The 15,511-nt window shown below is 44.3% G+C and overlaps 1 protein-coding gene across 4 annotated transcripts in view; it reads right to left on the bottom strand.

The window, feature by feature from the left end:
* The window catches only part of KDM1A (lysine demethylase 1A), a 111,809-nt gene that overhangs the window by 31,423 nt on the left and 64,875 nt on the right, over window positions 1-15,511 (bottom strand). For all 4 annotated transcript variants that reach the window (XM_067530770.1, XM_067530768.1, XM_067530771.1 and 1 more), the window contains 3 exons: window positions 15,355-15,428; window positions 9,630-9,741; window positions 9,054-9,186 (listed from right to left, as the gene is read on the bottom strand). In XM_067530770.1, coding sequence (XP_067386871.1) covers window positions 9,054-9,186; window positions 9,630-9,741; window positions 15,355-15,428 — 319 coding nt within the window. The remainder of the gene's footprint in view (window positions 1-9,053; window positions 9,187-9,629; window positions 9,742-15,354; window positions 15,429-15,511) is intronic.

Below are 15,511 nucleotides of genomic sequence, written 5' to 3'. Positions count from 1 at the left end.
CCACGTTGCACTGGCCCCTGAACAAATACATATGAAGACATTCCCTGCCCCATAGCTTTGTAAAGATGGGGGAAACTGCTGCATCTTGATGCAAACTGACAGGACACCAATGGAGATTCTAGGAGGGGAATAAAGTAGGCAGAGCAGTACACAGGAAGTTATTTCCATTACAACATTTTATGTAGACTAGACAAGGTGAAAGATGCAGGAAGGTCAGAGTGAGAGATTGCCATGCTCAAGGCAAGAGACTTGCAAGGTATTGAGAATGATAAAGTTCCTTGAGTGTGACATCTATGCCTGCTGATTTTGCTTTCTTTAATTCTCTTCAATCACCCTATTTGGTTGCTGTCACTTTCCAAAGAAACTGCTCTCACAGAGTCTCCTCAGAGCCCAGTTTAAGAGCCCAGCAGCTTTGCTGGAGCCCTAGGCATAATTTAGGGTAGGAACCTGTGTAGGCTTTGGCAGAATAGCAATAAGCTAACCGAGTCAGCACATTCCTGATCATAGAGGATGGTACAAAAACAGATCTGGCAAGTTACTGCTTAACGCATTCCTAACAGAAGGTATAACACCACACTGCCACCTCGTACAGACAAGGAGTGGATGACAGGAGAATGGATGAGGATGTTTCATTCGAACTGGCAGGTACAAGATAAAAGGGCAGCGACTAACATCCAGAGCATGATCCATAGCTTGTCTGTATCAATGTATAAAAGGATAAGTCATAGGAGGGACAACTTTGTATCAGTCAAGGGGACAGCAGCATCCTGTTATGCTGACTGAACTTTACCTTGTAACTAGCATGCATGTATTAGTATCCATGTGACCCAGGCATTGTAATCCCATGAAATGCAGTTAAACTTAAAATTAAGAAATCCATCCATGTCAAGGTAAAAATACACAGTTAAAATATCCAAACAATCCTATATCAACCCTGTAATGACATCTTGAAATAACCATATTACAACCAAGGCATTTTAGTGTTTGTGGTCTCAAATCAGATTAACTGGCTTTCAAAGACATAACAGACTCTCTCCTCACCCCACTGTGTCACTTCATATTAGAGCATATAGGCCTAGTATCAATATGCTTGGATTGCACTACATCATCATAGAAGACTAGGGTTGGAAGGGACCTCAGGAGGTCATCTAATCCAATCCCCTGCTCAAAGCAGGACCAACCCCAACTATCATCCTTTGTCTCTCCTTTGCAACCAGAATTTGACAAGGAATAATCAACATAAGGATACTAATAGCACACAAGGTGGCATTAAAGGAGAGGGAGGAGCAGGATAAGGAGATTTTATTTTTGGTACAAAGGGGACAGATCATTGGGTTGTCGTCGGTGTTATACCGGTATGGATGCTTGTCAGTGTAGGCTGCATGCGTGCATCCCCATGTAGGTGCTGTCCCAGCTCTGCGCAGGTAACCGAGATGGCACTCACGATCAAATGAATCGACACAACCACAGATTAGCTGAGCAACGAAGGCATCTGGGCCAGGTTTATTAAAGTTGAAGCACAATGAGAAGCGACCTATAGAATAGCTACCGGTACACTTCAAATATGAGTGTTCCATTACAATGGACTCTGCACAACTTCACAGTGGGACTTTCCGTTATTCCCTAGGCTGGACAAAGTCATTCCCACTGACACCCTCTTTTATACACTGTTACAAGCAATTTTGTTCTGCCCCCTTTGACGTAGGTAGTTGCCACCATCTTGATGTAGTCTAACGCCACCCTTTACCGTAAATTGGATGATTTGAGCAAACAACTCTATTTATCACCTTATTAGACATTTCTATTCATCAAAGTATCATTTCAGAGAGTCCGTTATCTCTTTGGTGTCTGGATGTCTTGGTACCTTCTGCACCTGCTGTGTATTTTTAGTGAGATTTGAATATTAGTAACATTTTGGCAATGTGTATGTTTGCAGTATCAGCACTTTCTTTGTGCCAGTTTGTTAGGTCGTAAGTTCACAGGCTGGTTTCTGTTTACTTCGTTTTTTCCACTTATACTCCTGTTCACTTGACTTTTTCCACTTAGGCCTTAAGCTTTTTACAGGCTGTAAGCTCTCATTTCTTACTACATGGGTGATCACCTTTGAGCAATGAGATGCAGGTGATGGTGGTTATCAGAAGAGCCATAATGATCAAGGGGCAAACTGTCTACAAAGAAAAGGGAGTCTACTCAGTGTGTCCCCAAGACACCAGAAAAACTTAGATAGAAATTTCAACAGGACTTGTCTTTTTAGAAACTGAAAAGGATTCTGATTTAAGGTGGGTTTTCAAAGATCATCCTGAACGCTGCCCAGATCAGAGACCTTGGTGTGATATTCCAGAATACAATCCAGACCAGTGAGTGGCTGTTTCTGCTCTGCAACCCTGGGTGCCTTACAATGCCTTGCTGGAGTAGTTCCAACTTGGGCCGCTCACAAACAGTCTTTCAACACGTAAGTCACACCTTGAGCACCTGTTTGTAACTGCAACCTGCCAGCCACACCTGGGTTACACTTTAGCTTTTACCAGCCCTGCTTACTTCTGCAGAGTGACCCCAGCACACACTCCCATTCCCAGTTTTTTCCCCCAAAAAACAAGGTTACTTACCAGTAACTGATGTTCTTCAGGATGTGTTGCTCATGTCCATTCCACTATAGGTGTGTACATGCCTCCGTGCACAGCTACTGGAACTTTTTTCCCCTTAGCAGACCGTGTAGGGCCGGCTCTGGTACCCCCCGGAGCCCCACGCACACGCCACGGTATATGAGGCGCTGCCGGCCCTATGTCCCTTCTTTCCACTAACTCCGGCAACGGGGATTGGGGGTGGGTTGTGGAATGGACATGAGCAACACATCTCGACGAATATCAGTTACTGGTAAGTAACCTTGTTTTCTTCTTTGAGTGCTTGCTTCCACTATAGGTGACTAACAAGCAGTACCTTGACTCTGGGCCAGAGTTATTGGTGAGTTGCCTGCAGCCCAGCTCTGCTGAAGCCCACTCATTCCCGCGCTTTAGACAGAGGCATGGTGGAACATGAAAGTATGTACCACCAACCTGGTAGCTGCTTTGCAGATGCCCTGCCCTAGCACTTCCGCTAGGGAAGCTGTAGATGGAGCTTGAGCTCTGTTGGGTGAGCTGTGGTGTATGGAAGTGGCACCTCCACCTGCTCGTGGCCAAACGCGATGCAGGAAATTATTCCCAAGGAAACTGCGCCAGGCGGAGACCGGTGAACCTTTCATCTGGCCGGATGCTGCGAGGAAGAGCTGCGTCGCTCTCCGGAACAGCCTCGTACCTCTGATGTAGAAGCCAGGGCCCCACTCATGTTTAAGTGAGTGCTGCCTTCTCCTCCCCTCTAAACCATGTGATTCGGGGAAACCTGGGGAGAATATGTGATTGGTCCAATGAGACTGGGCAACCACCTTGGGCCAGAATGCCGGTGCGGTCTCAACTGAACCTTATCTTATAGGGGGAGGAGACTTGAGGTCAGAGCTCTGACCTGCACACCTTCCTTGCCGACGTAAATACCCCCAGGAAGGCCACCTTCCCGGAAGGCCAGAGTAGAGGGCATGATGCCGTGTGTTTCGGGGGGGGATGGGGGGAGAGGCCCCCGTGGGACGGGAAGGACCAAGTCAAGATCCCAGGGAGGCACTGGGTCATGGGCCTATGAATAGAGCCTCCTACCCCCTTCCAGGACCGAACCGCCATCTAACGGGAGGACCGCAACCCCCCTTCCAGTGGCTGATGGAAAGCTGATATGGCTGCTAGGTGGGCCTTCAGGGAGGCCACAGTGAGTCCCTGGAGTTTTAGCTGTGGCAAGTATTTTCCAAATCGCCTATACTGGCGAGAGGCTGGGCAAAGTCTTGGGACTGCTCCCGGCAGGCAACAGCCATTTCCCCTTAACCCAGTACACAACCTGCGTGGAGGGCTTTCTGCTACCCAGCGGTACTCACTGGGTTTGTTCTGAGCGGCTCGCTTCTCGCCCACCAATCTATCACTCCCTGAGGTGTCGAGGGTCCAGGTCTTGGGCACCACAAGTGACCGTGATCCTTGGAGCTGGGATCGTGCTGGCTCAGAGGCTCCCAAGGCGGGTGATCAAGAAATTCAGCAGCATGCTGAACCCATGCTGGCGTGGCCAAGCCGGAATAATCGAGATGGCATCTGTTTAGCCCCTCCTCATTTTGAGCAGGACCGTATGCAGGAAGGGAAAGGTGGGAAAGTGAATATGAGGGTCTCTGACCGCTACAGACAAATGGCGTTGGCGATCGCCCCCACCCCTTGACCATGTAGACAGCAGCACTACGTACACCTCTTGTTATAATCTGATATAGACGGATCCCTTTGGGGAAAAACCCTGCTCCAGACGGTCGTAGACGCCCTTAGTGGCTGCAGCGACCCCTCGTGGTGAGGAACAGCAACCCCTTGATGCGGTCCGCCTCACCGTTTCTCACCCCCTGGAGGTGATCACTGCCAGATCCTAAGGACCGATAGGTTCCCTTCATAAGGCTGACGAATGGGCCCCCACCACCTGTCAATGTAGTATATGGTCACTATAGTGTCTGTCAGCACCTGTACCTCCCTGCCCTCAATAAAGCGGAGGGACATGCCACAAGCCCTGGGAGCATTTTGTGGGTCTTCACATAGGTGTGTCAACACCTCTCCTCCCTTGGCCTTGTGAGCCGAGGTGAGCGCTGATATGGCACTTTACCTTCTGCTCGAGGCAGCCGCTATCAGGGTAACTGAAGGAGCCTGTTCCATGAACAGAATGCCTCTTCACACATCCCAAGGAGTTGTTCACCCATCTCAGGAGGCTAGGGCTTGCTGCTGTTGGTTTTTTTTTTTGGGAGTGGGGAGGGGCGGAGAGCGGATCGTAGCCTCCTGGTGCAGGAGCTGCCTGCTCGGACTGTATCCCAGGGCCGTGACTGAAGCGGCCTAAGAGTCAGTCCCATAGGTGCAGGCCACCCTGTGACCTATCAGCTGTCGGCAACATTTGGCTGTTGTCATTGGGCATTTGTGCATGTGGCCCATCCTGAGGGACTCTGTCTCACAGTACGGCTGGGGCAAGAAGGTCTGGTCCGGGAAGCAACCGGTCACACCGATGCATTCCGTAGGCTGCACCTGAGTTAACATGAACTTTGTGCATTTACCAGCAGGTCCCGCCAGCTGCAAGAGACGCCTGACCAGCTCACCCTGCTCTGGGCTTGCGACCTGGGCCTGCCTGGGCGGATTATGCACCGTCCAGCACGCAGCTACCGCTCCAGGCCTTCAGTAAACACCGTCGGCCAAGTAGCAGACCGTGGGGTAAGCCATAATCGTTAGAGGGAGTCAATCCCTATGAAGGGGAGTATCCACGCTCCGTCTTCATGGAGTCGAGTCGGGTCAGTGCCGACGGTGCCCTTGGGATGGACCTCACTCGGTGCCGGAGGGGTTGAAACCAGTGCTGGGCAGGCGACTTCGCTCACCGCCTCGATGCAGGTCAGTCCGGCGACCGTGACCTGGGATGACTTCTAGGGGAGCGTTCCTGCTCTACCCTAGGAAACCAGTCTGCAGGAGATCTTCCTCCTCATACCGGGGATCTCCTGAGCCATTCAGGGGATCCCAACAGGAGCTTCCCTGTAACGCCAGCCCCTTCTGTCTCGTGGAGGCATGGGCGGCGGTGGCGTAAGCAAGGCCAACAAGGCTCTTGCCGCCCTTTGGCCACTGAAGTCGACAGGGCCGGCCTGCTCCAATGGTGCGGGAAGTATCCATGCTCCGTCTTCGCAGTACCGAGTCGGGTTGGTACCGACGGTGCCCTCTGCACTGGCAGCACGCTGGATACCGTGGCGAAGTGGGATGGCTCAGAGAATAAGCTGAGAATAAGGAGACAGTGTGTCTAGTGTGGAAGGATGCTTCCTCTATTTTCTTTCACCTGTGTATGCTTACATGCAGGTTTCCTCCTTAACCCCTTTCTGCCTGATGACTCTGTTTACTACTTAAATGAAAATGAAGGCACACGCAAATTCCTTTGCTCAGGACAGATCTGTTTGCCAACTTCTGCCTGGGCAGAGCCATAAGGTTTGGAACATGTGCTAACAGCATCGTACAGGGGAATTTTATAACTTCACGTACAACTTTGTTTCATATATTTCACCATGGTAAGATTGACCAGTGAATTATTAGCTTTAAAATGATATCTTATAAGGAATATTTTGCACAAATATTATTCAAGTAGTGTGGAGGGTGTGAATGCGGGGTGCATTCCGTCACACTTGGAAACAAGGGACCTTCTCCTCTCAAAAGGCAAAGTACTGATAACACGTGACATGCAGATTTGGAACCTGCAATGAAGATGAGGAACACACCAGCCCCAAAACCACCTCAGATCCAAAATTAGCAGGAAATCTCATAATAGCCAAGGCAGAGGCCATAAAACCTGAATCTCTGAATCCAAGGACTATTCTTTCTATTCTTGGAGCTTCTGAATCAGCGAGACATACCTGAGCTGAGCCATTACTGGATCTGTAGCACATCTTATGCCCTCTAGAGTGCTTGCTTCCATGGTCAAAAGTAACAGATTTGAACTAGGCAGCTTCCCCTTCAGGAAGGGAGGAATACAGACCTCAGAGGAAGGTGGGCTAACTTGATCAGTTGGGTCTGGAACTAACAGTGCTTTGGGATCAACATTCATTTCTCCAGAAAAATGCTTTGACTGTGCAGGAGAACCTAATATTTCACCCAAAAACCTCTCAGAACTCAAAGTATCTCTTTAGGACAGAACCAAGAAGTCAGATCAGAAAACTTAAACTTTAAATGCCTCACATAAGAGGACAGAAATGAGGAAAGCCAAGGCAAAGAATGATTTACAGCTGGCAAGGAATGTTAGAGACAACAAGAAAAGGTTCAAATATGTCAGACAAAAAGGCAAGATCAAGGACCATGTAGGTCTGCTGCTCAATGGAGAAGATGAGCTGGTAACAGAAGATGATCGAAAGACAGAACTGTTCAATGCCTACTCTGCTTCAGCCTTCTCACAAAAAATAACATGTGACTGCACGACTAGCAAAGTTACCGCAGACAATAAAGGGAAAGGGATGCAGATCAGAATAAATAAAGAACACCTCAGAGATCTTCTGATCAATTTGAATGAATTCAAATCAGCAGGGTTGGATGCTATTCATCCCAGGGTACTGAAGGAATTAGCTAAAGAAATCTCAGAGCCACTGGCATTATATTTACAAACTCATGGATGACAGGAGAGGTCCTGAAAGATTGGGGAAGGGTAACATAGTGCCCATCTTGAAAAAGGAGGAGCCAGGGAATTATAGACCAGTCAGCCTGACTTCAATACCCGGAAAGCTACTAGAACTATGTATAAAAAATTCAATTTGCGAATACCTGGACAATGAAGGGGTAATCACTAGCAACCAGAATGGATTTACCAAGAACAAATCATGCCTAAAACAGCTTGATTTCCTTCTTTAACAGGGTACTTGGTTCAGTGGATAGGGGGAATGTGATGGACACAATATACCTGGACTTCAGCAAGGCTTTTGACACAGTCCCATATGACATTCTGATAATAAACTGGAGAAACGCAGGCACGAAAGAATTATGATTAAGTGGATAGATAATTAGTTAAACAACTGAACGCAAGGAGTAACTGTTAATGGAATGATGTCAGATTGGAGGGAGGTCTCAAGTGGGGTTCCTCTCCCAGGGATCTGTTCTGGGTCCAGGGTTTAAAATCTTTATTAATGACCTGAATGTAAGTATAGCGAGCATACTGATCAAGTCGTCAGATAATACAAAGCTGGGGGGACACAGTTAACATTCAAAGGGATCTTGATAAATTGGAGACAACTACAGACAACAAAATGAAATTCAGCAAAGACAAATGTAAGGTGCTACACTTAGGTAAGAAAAAACAAATGCACAAATACAGAATGGGGGGAAAACTGGCTTGGCAGCAGCACTGCTGAGAAGGATCTGGGAGTTGTGGTGAATCACAACCTCAATATGAGTCAGCAATGCGATGCTGTTGCAAAAAAAGCAAATGCAATTTTAGGTTGCCTTAATAGAGGCATAGGATGCAAGTGACAGGAGGCAATAGTGCTACTCTATTCAGCACTGGTTAGGCCTCAGCTGGAGTACTGTGTCCAATTTTGGTCACCAAGGTATAGAAAGGATGTAGAGAAACTGGAAAGGATCCAGAGGTGAGTGACAAACATAATCAAAGGGATGGAATGCAAGCCATATGATCAAAGGCTGAAGGAACTGGGTATGTTTAGTTTGGAAAAGAGGAGATTAAGGGTGGGATATGACAGTGGTCTTCAGATAAAGATGGAGAAAAGTTGTTCTCTCTTGCCACAGAGGGCAGGACAGGAGGCAGTGGGTTCAAACTACAGGACAGCAGATTTAGATTATATCTCAAGAAAAACTTCCTAAATGTAATAACTGTAGGGACAATGGAACAGACTGCCTCAGGAAGTTGTGGAAGTTTCTTCGCTGGAAGTTTTCAAAAGGAGGCTAGATAGCCATCTGTCTTGGATGGTTCAGACACAACAAAACCTGCACCTTGGCATAGTGTTAGACTAGATGACCTTTGCGGTCCCTTCCAACCCTACGATTCCACCCATTCTGCTTGGCTTCATTTTAGGCTCACAGAGCAAATCCTGCACCAATAGAACTGTGCCCTGGAGAACATGCTGGTCTCTGACAGACATTTCTGAGTAGCACAATGGTCATCTATTGAATTCCTACTGTCAGAACCAGCATATACTCGGTTGTTTACCAAAACCACTTACTGCATTTATCTTAACCCCATTATGATTGGGAATCAGCAGGTCAAGGTGCAACATGATGCAGAGCGCAAACAACTAAAGAAACAAGAAACCAAATATTATTTGTAAATGACTTAAAACTTCCTAAATAGTTCAGGTCCTACTGGGCATTGCTTTTCTATGGCTCTGAGCTCATGGTGTCAGGAGCATGTGACTCCTGAGAGTGAGGAACAGATGAATTGTCAAAGGACAGGGCTCCTTTGCACTGTGACTTCGGAAGTTAAAGAGTTTGATTTACCCGAAGCGGTGTAGCGAACCTGTCGAACTGCTGTATTTAATTTAATGTCCAACCCTTCTGCCAAGGCGACGGGTACACAGGAATATCCATTTCGTACAGTCAGGTGACTGCCTGTGAATTCAAAATCATCGTCCTAAAATGAAAAATATAAAAATGCATAAGTTTATAACCAAATTAGATCAATCAACAAATAAATGGGAAACTTTTCGACAAGATGCTGTGCCTAACATAATTACAAGAAGAAAATCCTGAGTATTACTGGTAAAATAATTGGTATAGACTATTTTCCTATAATATCTTTCTGTATTTCCCTGAATATAGCAATGTTAAGTATTTAGAGTTCATTTGGGTATTAACAGAGCCCTCTGGAACTCTGTCAGTAAACATATGTATAGAACTAGCCATCATCTCTCTCTTAATATCCTGTAGAATCTAGAATGAGAGTTGAAGGGATAATACTGAGGTTTATGACATTTAAATCTCTAAGAAATGCTTGCTAACATGCCGAAACTTGTCAGAATGAAATGCACGTGCATGTCCATAAGCACTCTTTTAAAGAATTTATTAATTAGGTACCTGGTCCCAGTGCTTCAGTGAGAGCGTAGATAGTGGTGTAGCATTAGCAAATTCTAGATTTGCAAAATGCCAGTCAAGTATCTGTCTGTCCCTTGACGATAAATAAACATCACTAGAAAAATATAAAAACAGAAAGAAAAAAGTTGAACTTTGCAGTGAATGGAAAACTGCAAACAGATTGCCTCTGAAAGCCCAGAATCAAAGCCTCTGTGGGTTCCTCAATCAATGAGGCCAAGAATATGAAGAACACAAACAGAACAAAACCCTACCTCAAAGTTCCTGACCACCTACCTGAAAGCAACGATTCTTGACATAAGCATGGTGAAAGAAGGATAAGCATGGATCTATAAAGCCAATACTGGAGTGTACAGAACTTGGAATACCTTCATTTTCTCCTTCATGAAATACTTCCACTCCCTTCATAGAAATTAGTTAGTGTGGTTTTATTTCAGCCCATGGATGAAGCTGAGGCCAGCTTTTAGTTAGGACAGCCTTACCACATTTGATTATTTTTTTCCTTTATGTTATCATGGGACGTTTCATACTCCGGTTACTCCTATTCTCTCTGCTGAGTACGCTTGGTGCAATCAGCAGCTTTTGAAATGGAAGATTTAGGATTTAGGATTAGGATGGTATTATCTACCATTATTTTTCATAACAAAGTTTTTCAGCTGACGCTAGTGCATAAGAATCTTCAGAGAAATGCATGGAGAACTGCCCTTTTAAAATGACTAGTCTCCCACTACTCTCAATGGGAGTGTCTACAGCAGGTGATCATTCAAAATGGCTTTGACTACCAATGTTTTCAATGGAGGTGAAGCATGCCATCTTTATTAAGATCTGTCTATAGCCTCTGTCCCATGGAGAACAATGGAGGACAGATGCCCCTCTCAAAAGACCCACCTAATTGTAAGCAAGTTATGAACTCAACCCCATGAAAACGAAGAAAAGTCAGCCATTCTGAAAAACGGCCATTCTATGATTCATCAGCCCTCACTGAAGGAGAAACTTTAAACCATAAAGAATGGGTGAAAAAAATCACCAATAATCTTGAAAGTAAATTCTTCAAATATGGCCCACATGAGATTTCAATCCATTAACTATAAAAGAATTTAGACTAAGATCTTTGTGGCAAGGACCATCTTTGCCCTGTGTCTGAGGTTGTGGTGCATGACTAAGGTTCCCAGGTGCTATGTTAATGCAAATAATAGAAGTGTGAATCATCTGTGTTCTGTTAAGATCTAGGAAAACAGTGCTGAGTTTATTAAAAGGACTCATTAATTTAATTCCTAAACTAATTAACCAATTTATTTGTAAAGTCTCAAAAAATTTATTCTATACTTAAAGAGTAAGTGCTTTAATTTTGGGAGGTATAATCCATATTCTTCATACCAAACAAAGCGGTGAATCCCAACTAGATGCAAAACCCAACTATAGAACTGCAAGCAGCAATTCCACAACATGTTGGAATGCATTTAGCCCTCCAACTACAGAATCATAGAAAATTAGGGATGGTAATTCCTATATTCCCCACATTTTTGCCACAGAAACACTGTCATGGCTTCTGGGTGTAAGAGAGACCCTATATCTGGGAATATTTTGAAGAAATTCCTTCCCCGGGTAAAAAAGGAAAATGGGTCAAGTGTAAGCAGTGCAAGAAGGAGATGCAGGGCCTAGTTGCAAGAATGAAACATCATAATGAAAATTGCTTATTGGGAGAAAAAGATGTGGATGTGTCTGAAGAACAATGTGGATCAACTGGTTAGTAACTTAAATAATTCACTTTGCAATGCATCATTGTTTAAGACTCACTCTATGCCTTTTAGTACAAGTGTGATTGAACAAGTAAATTCCCAAGCTGTTTGCTATGTTGGATGTTCCTAGAAAAAAAAAGTTTACCTTAGCTAATCCTTATAGAATCATAGCATCAGAGAATATTAGACTTGGAAGGGACCTCAGGAGGTCATCTAGTCCAACCTCCTGCTCAAAGCAGGACTAACCTCAGCTAAATCATCCCAGCCACGGCTTTGTCAAGACGCAGCTTAAAAACCTCTAAAGATGGAGATTCCACCACCTCCCTAGGTAACCCATTCCAGTGCTTCACCACCATCCTTGTGAAAAACTTTTTCCTAATATCCAACCTAGACCTACCCCACTGCAACTTGAGACCATTGCTCCTTGTTCTGTCATCTACTACCATTGAGAATACCCTAACTCCATCCTCCCTGGAACGCCCTTTCAGGTAGTTGAAGGCTATCAAATCCCTCCCTCCTTCTTCTCTTTTGCTGACTAAACAAGCCTAGTTCCCTCAGCCTCTCCTCATAAGTCTTGTGCTCCAGCCCCCTAATCATTTTTGTTGCCCTCCGCTGGACTCTCTCCAACTTCTCCACATCCTTTTTGTAGTGGGGGGCCCAAAACTGGACACAATACTCCAAATGCGGCCTCACCAATGACAAATAGAGAGGAATAATCACTTCCCTTGATCTGCTGGCAATGCTCCTACTAATACAGCCCAATACGTTATTAGCCTACTTTGTAATCAGGGCCCACTGCTGCTAACTCATATCCAGCTTCTTATCCACTGTAACCACCAGGTCCTTTTCTGCAGAACTGCTGCCTAGCTCGTCGGTCCCGAGTCTGTAGCTGTGCATGGGATTCTTCCATCCTAACTACAGGACTCTGCACTTGTCCTTGTTGAACCTCATCAGTTTTCTTTTGGCCCAATCCTCCAATTTGTCTATGTCACTCTGTATCCTATCCCTACCCTCCAGGGTATCTACCACTCCCCCTAGCTTAGTGTCATCTGCAAACTCACTGAGGGTGCAATCTACCCCATTCTCCAGATCATTAATAAAGATGTTGAACAAAACTGGCCCCAAGACTGAATCCTGGGGCATTCTGCTTGTGACTGGCTGCCAGCTAGACATGAAGCCATTGATCACTACCCGTTGAGCCTGATGATCTAGCCAGCTCTCTATCCATTTAATAGTCCATTCATCCAACCCATACTTCTTTAACTTGCTGATAAGGATACTGTGGGAGACTATCAAAAGCTTTGCTAAAGTCAAGGTATATCACGTCCACCGCTTTCCCCACATCCACAGAGCCAGTCATCTCTTCTAGAAGGCAATAAGGTTGGTCAGGCATGACTTGCCCTTGGTGAATCCATGTTGACTGATGCTAATCACTCTCCTCTCTTCCAAGTACCTTAAAATGGATCCCTTGAGGACCTGCTTCATGATTTTTCCAGGGATTGATTGAGGTGAGGCTGACCGGTCTGTAGTTCCCTGGATCCTCTTTCTTCCCTTTCTTGAAGATGGGCCCTATATTTACCTTTTTCCAATCATCAGGGACCTCCCCCAATTGCCACAAGCTTTCAAAGATAATAGTCAGTTGCTCTGAAATCTCATCAGCACCCTGGGATGCATTGCATTTGGCCCCATGAACTTGTATATGTCCAATCTTTCTAAATAGTCCTGAACCTGTTCCTTCAGTACTGAGGGATGTTCATCTCCTCCCCATTCTGTGCTTCCTAGATGGCTTCTTTAATTAATTAATTAATTTAATTTAATTATGGCTTGTTTAAATAGTTAACTAGGTTTAGAATCTATCACCCAGGTATACAGTACAGAAAGTTGCAGGAGTTGCCAGTTGCCACTGGGTGTCATTTTCTTATTATATATTACATAATACATGCCCTTTATTTTGGAACATCATGGCCACAGACCATAATGGTGATGCCATAAGTCTATTCCCTATTTCACTTCAGCATAACTCAGCTTTCCCAAGGGAACACCATCCTATACTTGTTTTCTCAAAAAATGGAAGTGCCAGTGAGTTCTATGGGGCTTACTCCAAAATTAAGTGCACTCTAAGTGCAGTCAGTCTTAGCTTTTTTGGTAATTTGGAATCGGATCTGCCTCCTTGCTGAAAAAAATGTATATGATTAACTGAATAATAGAATGAGAAGAACTGAGAAGAACGACTATTCAAAATCATTTTTGAATTTTGTTTTAGGATTCCATTTAAGCACAAGAGACTTTGACAGTCACTGTCTATCTGCAACAACTTCAGAGTCATCCATTGGTACTTTTAGCAGCAGTTCTGCAACTAAACGTACTTCAGACAACAAAGTATCAGCAGCAAGCAAAAGATTTCAATCATCCAGCAAAACCACCACCATGGATGGGTGTGTAGTAATGACCAGCAAATACCAACAAGACACCATAGATGAAAAGACTACTCGGTTCATTTGTGTCACAAATTCTCCTTTTCGCATTGTTAACAATAAACACTTCATTGACATGCTTGAGTCCTTACCACCAGGCTACACTCCGCTTGGTAGAGCAGACATTGGTGGAAGGTTGCTAGATACAGTGTATGAGAAGGAACTTGAACAGTGTGCAAGAAATACTGAGGGGAATTTGATAAAATAAATGGATGTATCTCATCCAAAGTATCTAACATTGAAGTAAAAAGGAATGTAGAGGATATGCTCAGTATACCGAAGCCTACATCCATAGCCTTAAACAAACTTCAGAGAAATTGTTGCTGCATTCTGATGCTGTCGAAATTTGGAAGGCACTTCAAGAGACATTGAAGAAAGAAATACCTCACCAGATAGTTAAACTGCAGGCAGTAAAGAAGCGAATGGATCAAGTACTAACTCCACCTCAGTTTCTTGAGAACATTCTCAACACCAGATATAAAGGCAGATGACTAACTTCTGAAGGAGATGCTGTTGCCATGGCATGGCATCTCAAAATGACTCCTCAGTTATGCCAGTCATAATAAATTTTAGGGCTGGAGCAGAACCATTTAAACAGTACATGTTTACAATATATGTTTTGAACAAAGTCACTCCCCTGAATTGGTGGAAATCATTAGCCAGGCACCTTGAAACAGAGTTCCTTCAGTTGCTAAGCCAACTTTTCACAGCAGTTGCTTCCTCTGCAGGCAGAGAGAGAATATTTTTGTCGTTTGGTATTATTCATTCACAGCTAAGAAATCGACTGGGAGTTGAAAAAGCAGAAAAACTCATATTTCTGATTCGGTCTATGAATAAAAATGACAGTGGGAGTGGGGAAGATGAGAGCTAGTCGCAGAAGTTTTAAGGACAGTGTACGTTTAGTGTTGTGATGACTTGTCTGTTAGAGTTAAGAAAATTTGAAAATTAAAAAAAAAGTTTAAGGACAGCCATTAGCTGGCAACTCAGGAGACTGCTGCAATTGCAAATGTGAAACATTTATGTAACATTTAAGATGTAGTTTACTGTGTTTGTGTGTGTGATTTAGTTCTTACCATTCCTAATGTATTGCTGCTGCATCTGCAGCTTGACATAGGTAATGAGTATTATGTACTATTTCCTAAATTAATAAAAATCAAGTTATCTAAAAAATTACGCAAAGTATATCCTCCTAGATGTTGTAAAATACTGTATTGAGTTGTAAATTAACATGTTTTAGTGATCAGATTTGCATAACTGTTTAAGAAATATGTGAAGTAGTATCAGTAGGAAACTCTTGATTTCAATCAATCCACCCTGGTTTAAACCAGCAAGTGACCTGTGCCTCATGCTGCAAAGGAAGGCGAAAAGATCTGATCATCTCTGCCAATCTGACATGAGGGAAAATTCCTTCCTGACCCTAAATACGGCAATGCAATACTAAGCGAGAAACATCAGCCTTCCTAATCCCACTACATCTGTGTGTTTTTGGCTTTTTACCTTGGTGGATTGGCTTCAAGTTCTTGGAGCTTCTCTTCCAGTTTCCCTTGCGTTTCTGCCAACTCATCATACTCCTGATAAAAGATTAAACAGATTCAGTCAAGTTTTAGCTTTAAACTTCTCTTGTTTTTAAATAAAGCAACAAGGAAAAAGTGAT

This window comes from Emydura macquarii, unplaced genomic scaffold (genome assembly GCF_026122565.2).
Source record: "Emydura macquarii macquarii isolate MOO-44397 ecotype Brisbane River unplaced genomic scaffold, CSIRO-AGI_Emac_v2 contig_3113, whole genome shotgun sequence".
Lineage (NCBI taxonomy): Eukaryota > Metazoa > Chordata > Testudines > Chelidae > Emydura > Emydura macquarii.
The sequence above is the reverse complement of the archived record's forward strand: the minus strand, read 5'-3'. Positions and strand labels throughout refer to the sequence as shown.